Here is a 21,486-nt window from a genome sequence, read left to right on the forward strand (position 1 = left end):
TAAATTTATGGCAAAAATTTGCTACGTATATATAAAATTACCATAGAATATTCCTACAAGACATTGCTTTTGGTAACATTTTACCATATACTTTTACCACACACTTATGGCAATTATTATTTCCCATATACACTTATGGCAACAATTGCGCTACATTGAAGGCAAAGGTGTATGGCAAAATTTTACCGTAGGCAAAACCTCATAGGAATATCCTATGATAATTTTTTTATGGTAATTTTTTTTATGGCAAATTTTCCTAAGTGGAATAAGCCCTAAAAAATGACCACAAATTTTAGTTCACTGCCCATCTCTACTGCCCTTGAAAATACTTAACTTCCAAAAAATATTACAGCACCCTCAGAAGTCAACAGTGGCAAACAATGCTTTGTTTCCACCAGGTGCAATGTGTTATCGGACTGTACTTTTGTAACAATGTACTTTTGCAACAAAGGTAACAGAATATTTTAGGAAATGGTAATGCAAAATTAACAAATTAATGTATATTAAATTCGTAAAAAATAAAAGATTTTCTTGAGATTTGTGTTATTTTTAAAAATGCATCTTTTAGTTTCATTTCAAAAGTAATTAAGAAAAAAATTCCATTTTCTGTTTAAAATTTATTACTTGTAGTTAATTTCCTTTTTAAATTTGTTGAACTGCCAAACATAACTTTATATATGTTTATTTTTATCATTTATAAATGTTTTTTATTTCAAAAGATGTATTTGCGAGCACGGCGAGTTTTTTTTATACATTTTCGATTAACCGAGATTTCTGATATTCGAGGTACTAGCGGTCCCAATTAGCTCGGATAATCGAGGTTCTACTGTATGTAAATTATTACTGCAGTGCATATTGAACTGTTGTAGCATAGTTGATGGTGACTGGGGAGTGCTGAAATCTAACTCATACCTTTATGAAATTATTATTGGCAGTTCCCTGGTCAGTTACCGATAATCAAGTGAAAAAATATGTTGATTAGGTATTTTTGATTTGGACTGTGTTATCACTGTAATTCTCCGAATTTATTTAATCTTCATTCATTTTAATTATTTTTACTTTTAATATTTAATGTAATGATCTACTTATAGTACATATGTAACATTTGATCTGTTTATCAAAACATAATGATAAAATTTTGATTTATTTTAAGCAACAATTACAGTTATTAATTTATTCATATAAATTCTAATATAATTTTTGTTTTGGGTAATTCCATGTCAGTTCATCCAGCCATGGCACCCACCGTCTAAGATTTTGATGAAAATTTGTACACTTATAGAGTTTTTTGTGCTGATTTCAAAAATATCAATTATATTTAAATCGGTTTATGGGTTTAAAAGTTATAAGAATTTATATTTTTGCCAAAATGGCACATTTGCCGCCATTTTGATTCATACATCAAAAGCTATTAATGATTGTAACTCACCTTATATTTGTCATAGAGTAATAATATTTTTTTTATTTTGTTCAGAATAAAGTAATCTGTCATATAAACACTTTTTTTTGCAAATAAGTATCTTACTTATTTAGTAAATGGGTCTGTTTTGCAGTTTTTTGATCAACGGAGTTGAGTAACTTCAGGAGATTATTTCTGGCAACTCGCCCCCTTCAATTTCAAAAATATTTTATTCAAAGATAGTTGAAAGTGCAAACTAACATCTGATATAAAAATTTTGATGGGCGGTTCACTCACTTTTTAAAAAAAAATATTTTTCTTATGAATCATTATGCGTTAAAAGTACTGGTAGTTTGATGATTTATAGTCCTTATGTAACTAGGGTATAATAAAATGATATAAAAAAATGTGTATGGTAGAAAAATATGTAAAATAAAGTAATAATTTATTAAATTATTTTTTTCTTCTTTCTTTGAGCCTTCCCCCCCCCCTCAAAAAAGAAAAGAAGAAAGGTAAAAATTTGAGACTGAACAAGACAAACACAATTTCTGGCCAGGAATTGCTGATATTTGCAATTTAGCTCTGTATGTTTTAGCCTGATCTACACTTATGACATGAAGGGAGACTTTATTGGTCTTATTAGAAGGAGAATCAAATAAGTCACAATTTTTTTTTTTTTTTTTTATATGTAGGGGGAAAATTCTTCATCAAAAAATGCAAACATCTATTTTGTGCAAAAACTATTCAAGATAGAATTTCAATATTTACTGGAAGTTTGAGACTATATGAGATGAGTTCTATGCTACCTTCTTTTGTTTGAAAATCTAATTAGATTTGATAAATCTAATTTAAAAGATTTTAAATTTTTAGTGATCAGGAATTACCCCTTCTCTTGATCATTTCTGGGGTAATTACTGATCACCAGTTTTTATAGTAAAGGGGTTGTTCAGAAATAATTATACAATGGTAATTAACAAATAAGACATCAAGATCAAACAAATAAACCAAAGAGATGTTTAAGCAACTAATAAAACGATTTATTTAAAAGCAAGAATAAAGATTAACACTTTAAATTTTCCAAAAATCTTAGCATCCTGCTGTACATTTTAGGCAAGCAGCCAACTCATTCTCATGCTCTGTTAGAATGTAAGAAAGAGTTCCCACATAAGTTACTTTTGCTGGATTTTTTAACTTCATTAAGTGAGAGTGTAAAGTTAAGTAAGGTATGTTAACAGCTCTGACAGTAGCTCTCACACTGAAATTTCATTTTCAATCATTAAAAGAAATTCACTAATTTTGCTTTCTAGAGGCTTAGTATCTTTTTTAGTCTTATAATTTCTCACCATATTTATATTAGGCAAATTTATAAACTTAAAAATTATTCTAACAATGTTCACACATAAAATTAAGATAGAAGCAAGGTAAGGCAAACCAGAAATGGTGCAAATCAGAACACATTTGTCTTGTTTACAGTTAAAAACAAATTTTGGGATTACAGTTAAAATATATTTTAATGGTTGTTCCACTTAAATATGAACTACCATTTAAGAAAAGACAATTAGCTATTTTTAATACTATTTATAAAAAGAAATGACAATGATTAGGAATTACCCCAGTGATCAATAATTACCCCATGGGGAGCAACATTTGATATAGTTTCCTGTAATTAATTATAATGTTTACAGTAGATGTGAAACAATTAAACAAAAGCTTACACTATTTTTATATCAAAGAAAAAAAAAGTAACTCAAAATATTTATTATTAGGAGAAGGAGGGGATCTTTGCAGACATGTGCACATTTTGAAACCCATCTTTGAAATGGAAAATATAGAAAGCAGTTTAAAAGATACTTATTTTGTTAGATTAAACAAAAAGCTATAATTAAGTAAATGTAATTGTACTTTAGTAAAATGTTCAAACATTCTTGTGCATGTCTCAAATTTAAAAAAAGAAATAATTTTTTTAAAATAAAACTTAGGTGATCATTATTTACCCCAGAAGCAGAGTGATTGTGAATTACCCCGGGTCACCCTATATATTTCAAACTGATACAAGAGGTACTCCTTATGTATGAGGCATATAGTTGAACTTTCCTTAAAATCTAAATTGCTTCTAAATTAAATAAGTTCTATATTCTCTGAAGAAAGTTCTAAAATCTTCTGTGAGTTTAAACTGCACTTAAAATCTTTCAAAGTTAATCCAATACTATATAATACTTGGGTTTTCATAATAAAACTCTTTTTTAAATATCAAATTGATACATTTAAAACTTTTGAAAACTTATTTATTTCTGTTCTGTTCTAAATGAATGAAAGAAGTACAATTTTACTGATTTGAAAGAAAATAAATTTTACATGACACTCAATTCTGATTGGAACAAACAGAAATGTTCTGGCAGATGATACATTCTGATTAGTCAAATTTCTTTTTTGGGAAGGTAGGGATGGAATGTGTCAATAGTTTTCAGAATTTTTTTCTTTTTCTATTCAGAAGTATTTTTTTTAAAAAAAATTGGAAGTATATAATTATAATAAAAGTCTTAGAAAATAAAAAGGGCCTGCAGGTATTAGTGATGAAATAAGAGCATACAAATTAATATATAGTTAGTGATATAAAATCATTTCGTTTCAATATAATTATAATAAATAGTTTAACTTTATCAGTGTTTCAAATGAAATTTTTTAGGAGTATCTCATTACCATAACAATCATTGTGACAAATAAAAGGATAAAACTAACTATCAATATTCATAATTTGGTCTTCAATTACATTTTAGAATCAAACAAAATGTTTGAATTAAATTAAAGTGTACAATGGTTTTCTCCTTCCATAAAGATCAAAGTTAGTTCAATTAAAAAAAAAAAAGAAAAAAAATTAATGGCTGCTTTTTATTATTTGGTACTGCCCTCTACTCTTTCAGAGAAACTTTTATTTATATTTTTTTAGATTCTAATCCCTCTCATTTACCAAAGCTATATGATTCTGGATAAATTAATTTGCAAAAAAGGTGAAATTTTGGTCATTCTAAAATTTTTTCCTTTCTTTTCTTTTTTGAGGGCTCAAAGAAAGAAGAAAAAAAAAAATTTAATAAATGATTACTTTATTTTACATATTTTTCTACCATTCACATTTTTTTATATCATTTTATTATACTCTAGTTATAATTAAGGACTATAAATCATCAAACTACGAGTACTTTTAACGCATAATGATTCATAAGAAAAATATATTTTTTTTAAAAAGTGAGTGAACGGCCCATCAAAATTTTTGTATCAGATGTTAGTTTGCACTTTCAACTATCTTTGAATAAAATATTTTTGAAATTGAAGGGGGCGAGTTGCCAGAAATAATCTCCTGAAGTTACTCAACTCCGTTGATCAAAAAACTGCAAAACAAACCCATTTACTAAATAAGTAAGATAATTATTTGCAAACAAATGTGTTTAAATGACAGATTATTTTATTCTGAACAAAATTAAAAAAAATTATTGCTCTATGACAAATATAAGGTGAGTTACAATCATTAATAGCCTTTGATGTATGAATCAAAATGGCGGCAAATGTGCCATTTTGGCAAAAATACAAATGCTTATAACTTTTGAACCTCTTAAACGATTTAAATATAATTGATATTCTTTAAATCAGCACAAAAAATTCTATAAGTGTACAAATTTTCATCAAAATCTGAGATGGTGGGTGCCATTTTTGTAAAATCCTGTATGATTTAACATGGAATGACCCTTTTGTTTCATAATTTAAGTATTTTTTAATGTAATAGAAACATGTCAACGGAGCAATGAAAATGCATATACACTAGGAAATTTTTATTTACTGGCTTGTTGAGCGGTGGAATAAATTTTCATAATTCTTCTTCCTTTATTAAACATTAATATTTTTTTGTACTTATTTAGAGGCCTGTTGAGCAGGATAGTATCTTCAAGCCTTTTCAGATTTCTGAAGATATGACACTTGCTCCTGTAATACCATCAGTTTCTCAAGAAAGATTTAATCGCGAAGTATTTGACACTGCTGTGATTTCACAGGTATATTTGAAATATTAATTTCTGTAAGTTATAAAAAACCTTAAAATATTCACACAAAAAAACTTTTCATAAGTTTTCCTGGCTCAAACTTTTAAATTAAATTATAATAAATAGTAATTAATTATAATTATTTAGAATAATTATTATTAATAAATAATAATTGCTATTAATAATAATTATTAATGATAATAATTATTATAACAATAATTAGTAAAAGTAATTAAAATAATATTAATAAAGTAAATGAATTTCATCTTGACTAGTGAAATTCAATATTTTAAATTATAGTATGATTGTGACCAGGTATTATTTATTCCTTTAAGTTGTAAGGTGTGCAACTGATCATAATTTATATTTGCTTTCTGTTCTTTTTATTTATGCTAAATATTTTGATTTTCATTATTGTTATATTTGTTTCGTGTCTCATATTTCCTTAAAGCTTTGTAACTTCTGTTATGCATTTTCAATGTGTATAAAGGTTTTATTCTTTTTCTAGTGATATTTATGGTATTTCATAGTACTTATAGAAAAGTGAAACACGGTGGTCAGATGGATTTTTTAAAATTTTTTTTTGAAGCATGGATGGCTTTTTCTTCTTTTTTCTAGTGCTCTCACCAACTAAAATAAGTGTTTATGATGAATTATATTCCTGATTGCTCGTTTCACTGTAGTCTTTTTTAATACCTCAGCTTCTTTATTTATATTTTTTAAAAATTATTTTAAATATCCGTTAGCCTATGCCTCTGTTAATTTATTTTACTTATCCAGATCAATCTGACATTCTCATATATATTGGTGTGGATCAATATTTATTCCTTGTTCCATCCCTTACAAATTCAGTTACTATTAGTCGCTTATATGTTTTGAATTATTATATTTTTAACTGCTTAACTAAATAGTTAAGCAGTTAAAAATATAATAATTGAAAATATAATATCTAAATAGTCAAGCATTTTGCCATATGCAGATGGTTGTCTTAACTTTTGATGGATAAAAAGGTGAGAAATTAAATAATCTATTTATTTACATAAATAATAACACTGAGAACAAATTAAAATATGTTTTTTTTTTAAATTAAAAATAGACTCTTGGTTAATGTTTTTCTGGAAAATGGGATAAGATTTTTTTTATTCAACTTTCAAGTTCATGCAATAGAATTCATTTAAAAGGCCAAAGAACAAATACCTTAAATTTTAATATCTTCAGAACTAATACAATTTTTTTTTATAAACTAAAATGTTTTTTGTGTGTAAGTAAGTTTTTTTTGTGAGTGGCTGCAAAACTTCGTAATTTTGCTGAATATAATTTTATAGAATGAAATTTTCTGAATATTATAAAATTTTCCTTCTCCGATAATATTCTCAGGAAAATATTTTGGCTTCAAATCACTATATTTAATGCTACTTAATTAGCAAATCACGTATTAAACACACACTACTACAAATATATTAAATATAAAAATTCACCTTAAATGTACAATTGCTAATTAAGTAGCATTAAAGTAGCATACTAAATGTGATAATCAAATACTGTAAAGAGGGAATACTCATTGATTCTTAGATAATATGTTATTTAGACTTCTGTATGAAACTAAATTTAATAATATCAGGTTAGTAATTTTTTTTAAGAAAGTACTCATGAAAAACTTATAAATTTCTGGTACTATATTTAATTTCTTTAAATTTTTGATGACCTTGTAATAATCATTGTTAAACAATTTTATTGATCGTTTTTCTTCCATTTCATCCAGTTTTTTCCCTTCTTAAGGTATTTTCCAGTTTCTTTCACTGTTTTGGAAGAAATAGTATTCTTCCAGCCAATATGCCGACTATGATTAAATTTTTTTTTGATTTCGTAAAAAAAAAAAGAAAGTGAAAAGAAAATTTTCATCAGTATTTAAGTGTAAAGGAAAAGTATATCATGGTCTTCAGTATATTTATCAATTTCTGTTGGGGATAAAAAGTTAAAAATATATGCATTTTGAAAAAAAAAACTAAATATCACTGTGAATAGCTATATTTTTTTGTCTTTAGTCTTAATGTATTTGTGTTATGCTAATTTATTATCAATTTTTTTAGAGTGGTACCCACTTATATCTTCAGCATTTAAAAAGTGGTTCTTATCACGATGTACAATGTAGGAAGAGAAAGAGGAAATCTAAGCAATGTGAAACTGAAGTAATTGTTATTGAAACTGACGAAATTGAACTTAATCTGACTCCTAAGTTAATACAATTTCATGAAAATGTTCGACCACCATATTGGGGTACTTGGCGAAAAAAAAGCAGAGCAATACGGCCACGCAATCCATTTGGGCAAGATGTAGGTTTAGTACCTTAATCTAAAGTTATTCAGTAAATTACTAAAATTTTAATATTTAAGTTTAATTTGACTTACTTATTATTTTGACATTGATAATGTGCTTTTGTGTTTGTTTTTATTTATATATTTTTTTATTTTAAGTTTAAAAAAAAAACACTAAAGTATTTAATAATTATTTAATTTTGCTTATCTTTACTGTTTTCCTGTTGCTTACCTTTACTGTTTCCGTGATGTCTAAATTTTTTTTATTTTTTTTGCTAGCTTTAATTTAAACTTTCTGACACTTTCTCTTTTCAGAGACAGTAAAAATTGTTTTTTTTTTATTAGGAGTTTGTTTCTCAACATTTAGAAATTTAACTTTTGATTTGTAATTTTATATTGTATGTTAATGCCATTAAAAGTGAACTGCCAAAGACATCTTGTATTGTTATAAAATGCTTTAACTAGTGTCTCATGTTATTAATGCGAACTCTAAAATGTAAAATATTAATTTAAACTAATGAATTATATTTAATCATATTAAAATTTCTCTAAGTATCATTTTTATAAAATGTTATTTTCAATTTTTTGAGAATGGAATTGTGTGCTGAATGTAATTACTTTTTTATTTTATCTTCACATAGCATGATATTATTTATCATGTTATTGAGATGCATGCTATTATTCATTATTCTTAAACTGCTGTTTGAGTGTTTAACTTATTAACCAATATTGTTAATTTTTGTAAGCAATATTCTATTATTTTAATTTTTATTTTAAGGACAAAATCTTATTTACAAATATAGCTGTTATGATGAGGTTGCTTATGCCTGTTTTTATTTTTTTTATATGGCATCTAACTGGTCCTGTGTGTTGCATTTTTAATTTGATCCTTTCGTTTATTTTTTGTTGCATTTTCATATATTACTAATTTCAATTAATGTGTATCATATTTATAAAATTATTGTTTTATATTCTATAACTATTCATGTGTCATTATTATTCATATATTAATTATATTCATTTGAATATCCTATAACTTTTATATTTTGTGGAATCGTTATTGTTTTAATAGGGAGCAGTTAATCCTTTTTAATCATTAAGTCTTATTCTTAAACTTCAAAGTTGTAAATTAAAAAAAAATTATGAAAAAATTGCAAATTTACTTACACTAAAAATAATTCATTATGAAATATTATAAATTTTACTAAGTAATTTAACAATTTAAGTTTCCTTTTTTTGTATGGTTATAACATCTATTAAGTTATTTAGTAAATATTCTTAGTGCACTATTGTTGGAGAAAGCTATTATTGAATCAGATTGACAGTGATCTGTATAAAGTACCAGCGACAGAGCTCACTTAGAAGTTACTAGGTTAAAATGTAAAGTGTGTTTAGAGCTACTGAGTTCACATAATAGATTTCCTTCCAGCATTTGTAATGCTCAAAGGGGCAATTATCTTTTATTGCAAAATATAAAAGGTTCAGGGTATCAGAATGATAAAAAAGCTCTAAACACTGCTTTAACATAGCATATGCTGTTTACTCTTCAGTTACTAAACTTGTGCATGTTTTATTAGTGTTATTATTATCCTTCTTCCTTTGGTTTTTTTCTCTTTATTTTTGTAATTTCGCAGTCTTTATTTTTCCAAAGATGCCAGTCCATACAAACATTTTCTTTAATGCACTTTTCAAATATATAAAATTTAACGAAGTTACACTTCAGGTTTTGATAAGTAATCATTTTCTTATTTGTTGTTATAAATTTCTGTTTTACTTTTTCTATTGAGGCTTTTATGTTGTTTAAGTCTTCCCATACTGAAGCTAATAATTTTATTAATTAACAAGCTTGGCTTAACCCCGTCCCGTCTCCTGTGGGAGGCATCCGGGGAGGCAGATGATCCATTGAACAAACATAGTGTAGTTTTTACAAGTGAAAGATGATAAATATAATGGCAACTATGAACAGAAGTAAAGATCGGTACAATAGGCAAAATATGGTTTTTACAGGTGAGTGAAGGGGTTGTACGACGCAACCACACTGCTCAGTGAGCAATTATAGCAATTACACTAATAAGTTGAGACGTATACGATGATGATGATTACAGTGGAAAGCATGAACAGAAGTAAAGATGATCAGTTCAACAGACATAAGGTAATTTTGTGATGTTCCATAAGGTAATGTCTGATTGACATAAAGTCCGTCTAATTGCAATGATAATAAATACAGTGGTTGGTTGGAACAAATCTAAAGATGGTAAATACAATGGGAATTATGAACTGAGACAAAGATGGTCATTACAGCAAGAGTAATGTGATTTTACAAGTGAATGAGGGGGTTGTGTGACGCTGCAACAGTGCCCAGTAAGCAAGTATAATATTTACAGGAGAATGTTGAAACAGATGTGAAGATGATGGGCACGGTGGTAATCATGAACAGAAGTAAAGATGTTCGATTACACAAACAAAAAATGGTTTTTATATGGGGGGGTTGTGTGACGAATCTACGGTTTCCAATAAGGTAAGGTCTAATTGGCATTATATCCGCGAGCTGTAGCAAGATTTCGATCTGTGTAGTGATTGTTATGCATAATGATTTGACGACTGTGAGAAGTGTTATCTGTCGATGATTTCCGGCGTATGTCTCTCGAAGTGTGACTTGATTATTTCAATGATTCCCTGTTTAATCTGTTTGTTTCTCCAATTTTGTCTCAATTGTTCGTAATTGAACCCGGCAGGGAAGAAGCCTGTTCTTATGGTTTGGTATTCGGGGCATCTGGTTAGTATGTGGTCCAAGTTATCGGTGGTGTTACATGAGGGGCAGTTAGGATCTTTATGATGAAAGCGGGCCTGATAGGTGTGCTGGGTACCGTGATCTGTTAAGAATTGGTTGAGATAAAAATTACTGTTTAATGTTCTTGGGTTTACGTTTTTAATTAGATTATAAGTGTGTCGACCCTGTTCATGTTCTTCATCCCATCTCTTCTGCCATATGTCCAAAATCTCGTCTCTCTTTTGCTGCCGAATGGTTCTTCTTGATGGGCAATTATAAGTATCGATTTTTTCTAGTTCGCAGGCCTTTTTGGCATAAATGTCCGCTTTTTCATTTCCTTCGTGTCCCACATGGGCCCTTATCCATGACAAGCCAATGTTGTTTTTGTGGTGCATTTTTATCATAGTTACGAGATAGTCCGCGTCTTTCGGCCGCTCAAGTGCTTGGAGGCCCGAAAGTGAGTCTGAGAATATGTTGACATGTTTACTGATCCCGTTCGTGTTTATGAACATTATTGCCTGAAGAACTGCCCACAGTTCTGCTTTAAATACAGTGGAATTTTCACAAAGTCTGAATTGGCAGACTAGACAAAGTCTGAATTGGTTTTACTTGTTATTAATTAACAAGTAAAACTTTTAACAAGTAAGTTTTTGATAAAATATTTTTTTAAACATGCTATAATTAACTTTATATGGTAAACTTTATTGCATGTATCTATCTCTATCTCTCTCTCTCTATATATATATAAAATTTTTTTTGAAATTTCTCATTCACTTCTTTTACTTCCTTTTTTTATCCCATACTTATATATTTATTAACTGCTATAATATCTTTATATATTTAATGCTTTAGCGTATAAGCAGTGAATATTTGAATATTAGCATTGTTAACAGCTATTTATTTTATTAAATGTATCTTGTTTGAAATTCATGGAATAAGCTTGTAACATCAATTAATGTTGCCACATTCTTATTGGAAATTAATTGTTACAGGACATTTTCGATTACGATGTGGATAGTGATGATGAGTGGGAGCAGGAAGAACCTGGTGAAAGTCTTTCAGGAACAGAGGTGGGATTCATGTATTGTGTATATAATTATTATTAAATTTTTTGTTACTTTTTTTATACAAATTTAACTTAAAAATAACTATTCTATGCTGAGGCAATATCATCAATTAACTCAAAATAAACATTAACTTGATTCTAGAACCAGGGATTGAAATTACTCCTTGCAAGCTTGCCACTTGAGCTTCTAAATATTTAGAGCTAGTGAGTAAATTTGGTCTAGTGTAATGTTGTGTTTCAAATCAAGCTATCATATTGGCTTTTAGTTTTATCTGGATAATATTCGAAACATTAAGACTATTTGGCAACTTTATTATTAACATTACTATGCATTAAATATGTTTCAAGTTAAATTTCTACATTCTTTTATGGTTTTGGTAACAAAAAAAATCTTATTAAATGTAGCAGGGAGTTAAAATTTTAGTAAACATGTTAAAAAATACTTTATCCGATTTTTTTTTTGTGTGTAGTTAAATAAGTTTTTCTTTAATCATGCTAACCAAAAATTTTAGATTTCTTAACTTTCTGCCATAGGTTTCCAATGTTAGCTCTATCACACTCAGGTAAGCGGTGAAGACTTTTAAAGGGGCTACAACAAGATTATAGTTATTTGAGGGGATGTTATTTCTGGAAGGTTGATTCATCAATAAATATTTTGATTTGGTATTGAAGAATTATTTAATGTTCTAACGCAGCGTATAATAAATATTTGTTATTGAATTAGCTATGTAGTTGATGGTTTTTTAAGTAAATTTTAAAAAAATGCTTTTTAATAATGGCTAGAACATACTGTACTAATCACTTTATAATTTAACATTGAACGGCACCATAATCTTAGTTTCTTTAATGGTAATGTATTTTTTTAATGGTTAAGCCTTAAATGGTAATGTATTTTTTTAGTATGTGGTAAAAAAAATAAGACTTAGTCTTATTAAAGTTAATTTTATTCTTTCTACTAAATTTTTGTTTATTTTTCACTCATTTAAACATGTTTGATAATGAATTTTAAATAAATGTTCCTTACTTGTGTAATTCATGCATTTTCTTCGTTGTTGAATGAATTAATGGGGCCGAAGAAATAAAAATTTTATTTTCAAAATTTTATTTTGATTTGATTTTTAAAAATGTGTAGTTCAGCATAAGCTTTACTAAAAATATATATAGGTGGAGAATAGCAGGTTGACCTTATTACATTTACAAACGTATTTAATTTCAGTTTCTTATAATGTAAAAAGTAAAAAAAAAATATTTCATTTGAATTTTCTTATAAATATAATGAATATCTTCTTATGCAATGTTTACATTTGAATTATTTTTATTAAAATTTATATAAAATCGTTTGAAAAGATTTAAAATGAGGCAAAAAAAAAAAAAAAAAGAGTATGGGGGACGTTGAAAAATTTCCATCTTGTAAAGTGGATGGTGATCCAAAAGATGTTGGGATCCTATGCTTTTATACTTTTCCTTCATAAATATTTTTATAATTTACAGCAAGAAGATGAAGGGGAGGATGTTGACAATTATGAAGAAGATGAGTTTACTGTACCCCATGGATATCTTTCAGCTGAAGAAGAAAAAGATGATGAAGAAACTGAGGTAATGTATTTAATTTTGAAATTAAAAACTATTTGTTTAACTTCATTGACTTATGATGATACATTTCGATAATAATCAAATGTATATTAAAATTACTGGCAATCTGTAACTATGAAAATTCAAATTTTTTTTCTCCATTCAATTGTTTTTATTTATTAGGGTAATTATATTTCTTAAGAATTTAAAATAGTTTTAACCATATGTGAATACATTTTTTGTTTCGAAGTACGTAAAGTAACCACATATGATTGCTATTAATAAACATTAACACCCTGATTTAAAGCAACTTGAAAAAGAAAAAAAAACATGAATTACATAACATGAATAACATTTATAACATTTACAACAATAAAACATGAATAACATTTGTTGATATTTAGTTTTTATAACATCTATTTGATAAATATTTTTTGTTTAAGGAGCATTGTGGTAGGTTTCATGGTTTTCCTGGCAGAAAATATATTGTCTTTATTTATCTTGATTTTTAGCTTTTTGTTCTGATATTCTTGATTTTTGTGTCTATTCAGGAAATTACATTTTTTAAGAATAAAATTATTAAAATGTAGATTTATAAAATGTAAATAGGAAGAACCAAAATTTTTAGATTTTTGATCTATCTTTTTATCATACAAATGCAAATCCCAAAATTCGATAGTTCAAATTCGGAAACCGTGTATAGATTATATATATGATTTAGGTATTTATCATTAACCTAAACTAAACTCAGCGGCGGGACAGCCCATAGAGGGCCAAGGCCTACTGTGCCCATCTCAGTTTTCTTGACCTTTGGGCTCTGGGGTGCAGGAGCAGATGTTCCGGTTAGGTGGTCAGCCGAACGCGAAACCCCCAGTGTTTAGTTCCCAAGCATGCTTGGTACTCATTTATCGACCCACTGAAGGGATGAAAGGCTGAGTCAACCTTGCCCGGCCCGAGGATCGAACCAGGGACCTGTGGCACGACAGCGCGAAGCGCTACCGCTCAGCCATCGGGCGTCATTTATCATTAACCACAGAATTCATTATTTCTACCTCTTTCGGAATTAAGTCATTCCATGAAAAGGAAATTTGATTAAAAATGTTACATTATCCAATTTTTATGATGATTTCAAGGTTGATGTATTTATTGTTTTTAGCATATGCAAGATGGAGCTTTTTAGTCTCAAAATTATTGATTTGTCTTTTTCATATCAACAATACAGTCAACAAGAGGTCGATTGAAGTTATTTCTTTAAAAATAATTCTTAATCGAATTTTAATTAAATTAAGCCAATTATGTAATTTTTATTACATTTTATAAAAATTTAATATAAAATGTTTTTTTCCTTCTAAACGATAAATGGAGCTGCCAACTTTTTCTTCCAATACAAATGTAAGACTCATTAATTCATAAATTAAAAACAAAAATCTTTTTATAACTCTTTATTCTTTATTTCTTACCAAAAAAAAAAAAATTTTTCAGTTGCATAGTTTTACTAATTCTTACAGTCTTTTTGGCAATTCACTTTCGCCAAATTATTTTCAAATTTAATATTGATTATGGGGAGTTGACTTTATTTTTGGCTATGTTATCTTTCGATAAGTCTCCAACCATGGATCTCTTCTCATGCTCCTAACTGTCTTTTAGGAACAATTCAATCACTTTTTAATTTGGCTTTTGATTAGGCTGTTCATAGGGGATTTATCTCCCTTGGCCTGTTTTTATTGATATCATTATGCAAAATTATTTAACTTAAGTCTTATTATGGAAAAAATATAATTTTGTATCTCGAGCTCTACAAATACTAAATAAAAGTTTTATTATAATTATGATCCGATTTTCATCTTCAGCTATCATTTTCCTGTTTTCATCACAACCTTCAATTATTCAGTTACACTATACAACTCCAACCACATCTAATTTCGTCATTGTATTAAATATGAATTTTCAATAAATTAATAAAATAAGGTATCATATCAAAAATATTAAACAGCATAAAAAAAGGAGGTTAATAAGTTTCTTCTACTAAGGGTAATGGCATTGAAAATTATTTTCCTTGCCAAGTGAGCATTGTCTGAAAAAAAAGTTGGTAACCTATTCTAAACGATTGCTGGCATAACACGTTTTTTTAAGGATTATTTTCTTATTAATCTTTAATATTTAAAAAAAATTTTAATATAAGTTTTGTATTTTAGATTACAAACCTTTTGATGTTGTTAGTCATTGTTTTTTAGTCCTCATTTGGGAATTACAGCTTTGATGTATTTTTACTTAGATATATATTTTTTATTCCTGGTAAATTTCAGGTTGATAATGATCCAGAGAACAGGAAAAAACTACTTACAGAAAAACTTAGAGAATTTGAAATGGAGCGAAAGAAGAAAACCACTCAATTAAAGCCAATTATTTTAGGTTGCTACATTGAAAATGATCTGTCAAAACCTATGAATAGTCAATTGCTTACTGCATTAGAACCATACTCTGCTGTTTTTCTGATAGATACTCCAATTCCGACATCTTTCACCGTAAAGAAGACGCAAAATGAATCTAAACCTAGCTCAAATGCTTCTAGTCCAACCTCTGCAGGCAATGCAGCAAAATCTAAAAAAGCAAATGTGCCTGATGAGGGTATGTAGTTCTAAAAATATTTAAAATTTTTCATTTATATAGAATTTGTAGGCCATTTTAGAGGAATGCATTGCTGAGCTTTTTTTTCTCTCTTGAAAAAAAGGGCAAATTATGAGTACTAATGATGGAATTATACATTTTTTAGGGCAAAAGTAACTGTTGCCTTTGCCTAGAAGGCAACTAATTAGGACAAATGGCAGTTAAAAATGTTTTGCCAGTCACCGCACTTTTCCAGCTCAGCTGCCCCTTATGTGCATTTTTTTTAAAAAACTTTTTTTATTTTATTTTATAAATATGGAATTTAAATGGCTGAAAATTCAACACGCTTCTTAACATTTTTCTTCATTTTACAATTGAACTTTGTTTACTGTATTTTGAGAAATGCTTACCTTATGTTATAATATCTACAGTTCTTTTAACTAGCTTAAAATTTTCAATTTCTGAAAAAAATAGCCACATGTTTCAAAAAGTGGCTACTGTTAAAAATGTTAACTCGCCTGTAGCAAAATTTTTAAATTTTGCCCCACAGATGTGGTGCATAAAATGCATATTTCCACACACATAAAATACAACATTTTGCTTCAAAAATTAAGAGAGCTATTTTTACTAAAAACAGTTAAAAAATGACTATTTAAAGGAACTGACTACTAATTTTCTAATAAAGTAACTGTTATGAATCTAATTTGTTGCCAATTATAGCAAATCACATCAAAGTTATTGAAAAAAGAGAAATAATTGCCAAAAAACAGTGTGGAATTATGAGTGAATCAAGTGCATGAATAAATCATTTTTCAAATTCTAAATTTTACAAAATAGAGTAAAATTGTATTATTGATAATGGCAAACCAATTTGATTGGAAAATGCAATACAAAAATCAAGAAGTGATTACTCAAACTAAAAATTTTGTGTGTCATAAGTATTGTATGATATTATAAGATTTGAAAAACAATGTTTAAAATAGCAATAAAAAACATTAAAAAAACTATAAAGTATTGAAAGACTTTTTAAAAAAAGGAAAGTGGAATAGATTTTTTTTTAATCGAGGAAGCATAAAGGACATTACAATAAACCATTTTTATATTTCTCTCTCTCTTTTTTTTTATATAGATTTTCCTATCTAATGTGCTACTTTTATCACTATTTATAGACTTATGTTCAAGACTGTGTTATGTTATGTTAAAGACTTTTTAAAAAAAGGAAAGTGGAATAGATTTTTTTTTCTCGAGGAAGCATAAAGGACATTACAATAAACCATTTTTATATTTCTCTCTCTCTTTTTTTTAAATATAGATTTTCCTATCTAATGTGCTACTTTTATCACTATTTATAGACTTATGTTCTTTTTGACTACTAAAGCAACTATTTTTGAATGCTAATACAGTGTTTTCATCATAGAAAAAAAATGGGTGAGAATTTCTCACCCTTTCTCAAACACAGGGTGAGATTTAAAAAAGTTAAGTGAGATTTCTAAAAAAACACAAAAACTCTTGAAAAAAAATCTTTTCTTTAATTATAATACATTTTTAACGTCTTCTACTTCTTAAAGCATTGAATATTTTTGATGCATCATCATAGAAGATTTTGCCTTTACAAGGTATTTGTCCATCTTGCATAAGTGCATAAAAAATTTGAACGTCTTACATGAAGAAACCTTACCTATGATAAACGCGTGGTTGCAGACAAATGTGTTCTGAAAGGGGTTCCGTGGTTGTGTTCTGTTGTTCGAAAAGGTTCTGAACAATACTGGTAAATAGGGAAGCTAGATAATGGGGCAGATGTTGAAAATAATGAAAGATCCAGTAAGAAAAGTGAAACGGATTTTATTCTAAATGGCGTAATTCGAAGCTTTTTCCAAAATGCGAGAAATTCGCGAATTTTGAAATTGATTTATAGAATGCGCAAATTTCTCGCGGTAATCATTTTTTAATGCGAGAAAAGAACAAAAATATGCGATATTCTCGCGTTCTCGCAGTGTAGTGAAAACACTGCTAATACCTAGAATACAAAAATTCTATAAAGTGTATTTGATTCTATATCTAATATCATTCAACTAAATATTTAAAATAACACTATTGGATAGGAGTTGATTGCTGTACAAGAAGCTTGCTATCATTCCTCTGCCTATGAACCCAAAATGTCCGAGGGATCTTTCATTTTTCTCAGTTTTCTCTTTGTGTGCAACTCAATTTATAGCATCAATTTTAATTAACTATGATAAGTTATTATTTAAACTCATACACTAATGTTGGAGAAAAGGACTTATCAGGAATTTTTGTAATTGTCACATATTTATTAAATTTTCTAGCTGAATTACTGAGCATTGTGCAAGGGAAGAAGAACATAATCAATAAATTTGAATTAGAACTAGAATGAGATCATACACAAAATAGAAGGCATATGCTGATAGCAAATACTGTCTGATATAATTGAACATATTATATACTGACACAATTAAAAATATAAGAAATTAAAAATATTCAATTGTTATAATTTAACCTAATATGCTTTCCATGTTATTGAAATTAATTTATAATGTTTATAAAATCAAGACTTACCTACTATATGTGTGACTTAAAATTCAATAGTTTTCTACTGCTACATGAGAACACACCTTAAATTTAATTTAATAAATTATTATTTCAATATATTTGAATTTCTATTATTTATGACACATATGCTCATTTCAAAAATTGTGTAAAGTCAAAAATAAATTATTCCAAAAATATTTTTAAAAAATTAGCGTCCTTTAAAAAAAGCTAAAATTTTTGGTGAAATTTTGATCCGAAAAGAAACTTAGTTCATAGAGAATATTAGGCTCTGAAAGTTTTCTCCACTCTTGCGTATATGTACATGAATATTTCCATTATCAGTGAATTAATGTTAATTATAATCATGTATAATTATTTCGTAGATTAGTGAACTAATTATAATTTATGAAAAATATACATATTTTTTTAAATGAGGGAATTTTTTCAATCAATTAATTCAAGGATTTAATTCAATTGCTATTAATATTTAGTACAGTTATTAGAATAAATTTCCTAGTTACATGTTATTTTATTATGTTATAATAGCTTTAGTACATCTACTTTCTAGACTATGGAGCTCAGCGTCAATTGAAAGGATAATTTCGAATTTCAGTCTTATTAATAGAAAAATGAAAAATTAACTTAACAATACAGATAACTTCTAAGCTTTTTTTTTTTTCTTTTTGTAATGGCATATTTTAGGGAAAGGAGGAGTTAAAATGGGAGTTAATAAAACTTGATTTTATACATAATAAATAGGATGATTGTTGAATGATTTTTATTAAGCTGATGTTTTTGTATTTTTATTTTCAATTTAAGAAAGTAACAGATAGGATAAATTTCAATTTTGCATATTTTTATTAATAATTATTTAATATTTTCTGCACCCAAATTCAGGTTTTTGACAGTAATTATCAAAACAAAAAAAGAGATTATTATCAATATAATTCAATAATATAATTGATTGATCACTTGTAATTTTATATGTGTTTATTTAAAAATGCGTCTTATTTATATTAGCTAAGTTAATAATTATCCTTACACTAAAATTTTGGGTTTTTGACGCTTGTAAAAAACTGACAAAAAGTTTTTTTTTTTTGACATGATGGATAAAACCTTTGTTGAAGCCGGACAAAACGACAATTATCAAAAACTTGCCAACCTGAGTTGAAACTCACATTGCAAAAAACTGTCAAAAAGGTTTTTTTTGACATGATGGATAAAACCTTTGTTAAAGCCGGACAAAACGACAATTATCAAAAACTTGCCAACCCGAGTTGAAACTAACATTGCAAAGGCAATCGCATTCCGATTGGAAAATCAAAGAAAGTTCAAATTATGCCTTCTGTATATTCATATGCATGGTGAACACTTGCTGTGGAAACTGGAAATTCTTGGAATTTTCTGGGAATTTGAAAATGCCATTGGAAAATCTAGATTTCTCAGGGAAATTTACTTTAACATTAATATTTGTCAAATACATTTAACATTAATATTTGTGAAATTCATTCCAATGAATATGACATTACCCATATTCTCACACAATTTTATTGCTAGTGTTAATTGTAATTCACCTCTTTTATGCAACCAAATATTTCTATAAAAACTTAAGCAGTGTCACTTGCATTTAATTTCTTGTATTCAGTGTTATCATAATAAATAATCCAATTCTTAATTTTTAAAAAAAACAACTAATTAATAAGTTTCATGTTTCTTAGCATCATAAAATATTGGGATAATAAACATTTTTAAAGCTTACTTTCTATTTCAATTTAAAGCCTGTAACATAATTAATAATGTAAATTTTTTAATATAAATAATAAAAAAGTTTTAATACAAAATTTTTGGTTTTAAATTTAAGCTATAAAATTTTTATCTTTGAAATTTAAACTATAAAAATTTGTAAAACTTTTTTATTTTACTCGAAACGTATCAAGGTAATTGATTTTGTCTGGTGGTTTGAAATACAATACAATAGAAAGAACAGGTTAAAAATGTTGTCTTCCAGCACATTTCAATAGCCGCAATTTGCACTTCTCTTCTTTCTCTTTTTTTTATTGCCCCGGATAATGCCATTCTGGTTGATCGAGAATCTACTGTATATGTGTTTTATTTAGAGTTTTAATTGAAATATTTTAATCTAAATGTGTAGAACTCTCTTACTTAATGTTGCTTGTGTTTTTATCATTTTTTTCCAGCAATGCCATACTTAATTCGTCTAGCTCATGGTAATCACCATAGTTTAGCTTTCCTGATTGCAGAGTTTAAGAAATTTTGGCATCAACATTCCCTATCTCAAGAGCAATCTGAAAAACCAGAAACAAAAGTTGAAGGGAGCAGCTCAACTTCTGTTCCCGATTCTCCTTCCTCAGACTCATTTATATCTAAGCGTCAACTAACTGCAACTTTGAGACAAATTGCCACAAAGCGTTCAGTGGACACTATAAAGAAACCGGTTTGGTGTGTACACGAAGATGTTCGTGAAAAATATGGCTTATCGGATTTACCAATCACAAATGCATGGACTTATCTGACAATTGATGTTAAAGATGATGTAGATACATCTTCCACTACAAAACCTGTTAATTCTAAATTTTCAATTAAGGAATTTTTAGCATAATTCATTATTAAAGAAATATTTATTTTGAATATTATATACTCAAAAGTATTAATATTTTATTGACTGAAATGAAATTCACATTATTCATGTTTGTTGATTTTTTGTGTATCATTTTGGTGTGTGGTCTTTGCTGTACAGTGCAGTAAATAATAAGGCAGAAAATTTTAATTACTTTAGGTCTAGTGACTAGATTTTTAAATGATCATTTTTGATGCTCTCTTAATTTAATGGTGGGAGGGTCTAAATTTTAATATGATAATGAATTTTTATGAGTTGCATATTGCGGCACACAAATGTAGTTTTTCTGAATAAATTTTTTTTTTCAATGCCTTGGAGGGGTTAACCTGTGAAATATGATTAGGAAAAAAAACCTTTCAATATCAGTTTAACTTTTATTAGCATATTTTGCAATTTGTCTGAAATTATGGAGACAGAGATATTGCACAGAGTTGAAAAACTTGTTTAATCAAAGATAAATCCATGAAAAACATTATTTTTAAGATTATTTAGTTTAATTTAATATCACTGGAAAAAATTTTAAATTGTAAGGTTCACT

At 27.5% G+C, this 21,486-nt stretch overlaps 1 protein-coding gene across 1 annotated transcript in view; it reads left to right on the forward strand.

Moving 5' to 3' along the window:
• The window catches only part of LOC107455884 (chromatin assembly factor 1 subunit A), a 39,650-nt gene extending 18,552 nt beyond the window's left edge, over window positions 1–21,098 (forward strand). The window contains exons 8-13 of the mRNA XM_016073607.3: window positions 5,311–5,442; window positions 7,521–7,763; window positions 11,508–11,585; window positions 13,073–13,177; window positions 15,460–15,781; window positions 20,509–21,098. Of these exons, the coding sequence (XP_015929093.1) occupies window positions 5,311–5,442; window positions 7,521–7,763; window positions 11,508–11,585; window positions 13,073–13,177; window positions 15,460–15,781; window positions 20,509–20,930 (1,302 nt within the window). The 3' untranslated portion in view covers window positions 20,931–21,098. The remainder of the gene's footprint in view (window positions 1–5,310; window positions 5,443–7,520; window positions 7,764–11,507; window positions 11,586–13,072; window positions 13,178–15,459; window positions 15,782–20,508) is intronic.
• The last annotated feature ends 388 nt before the right edge of the window (window positions 21,099–21,486 follow it).

The sequence above is a fragment of the Parasteatoda tepidariorum genome, chromosome 7 (genome assembly GCF_043381705.1).
Source record: "Parasteatoda tepidariorum isolate YZ-2023 chromosome 7, CAS_Ptep_4.0, whole genome shotgun sequence".
NCBI classification, from domain to species: Eukaryota; Metazoa; Arthropoda; class Arachnida; order Araneae; family Theridiidae; genus Parasteatoda; species Parasteatoda tepidariorum.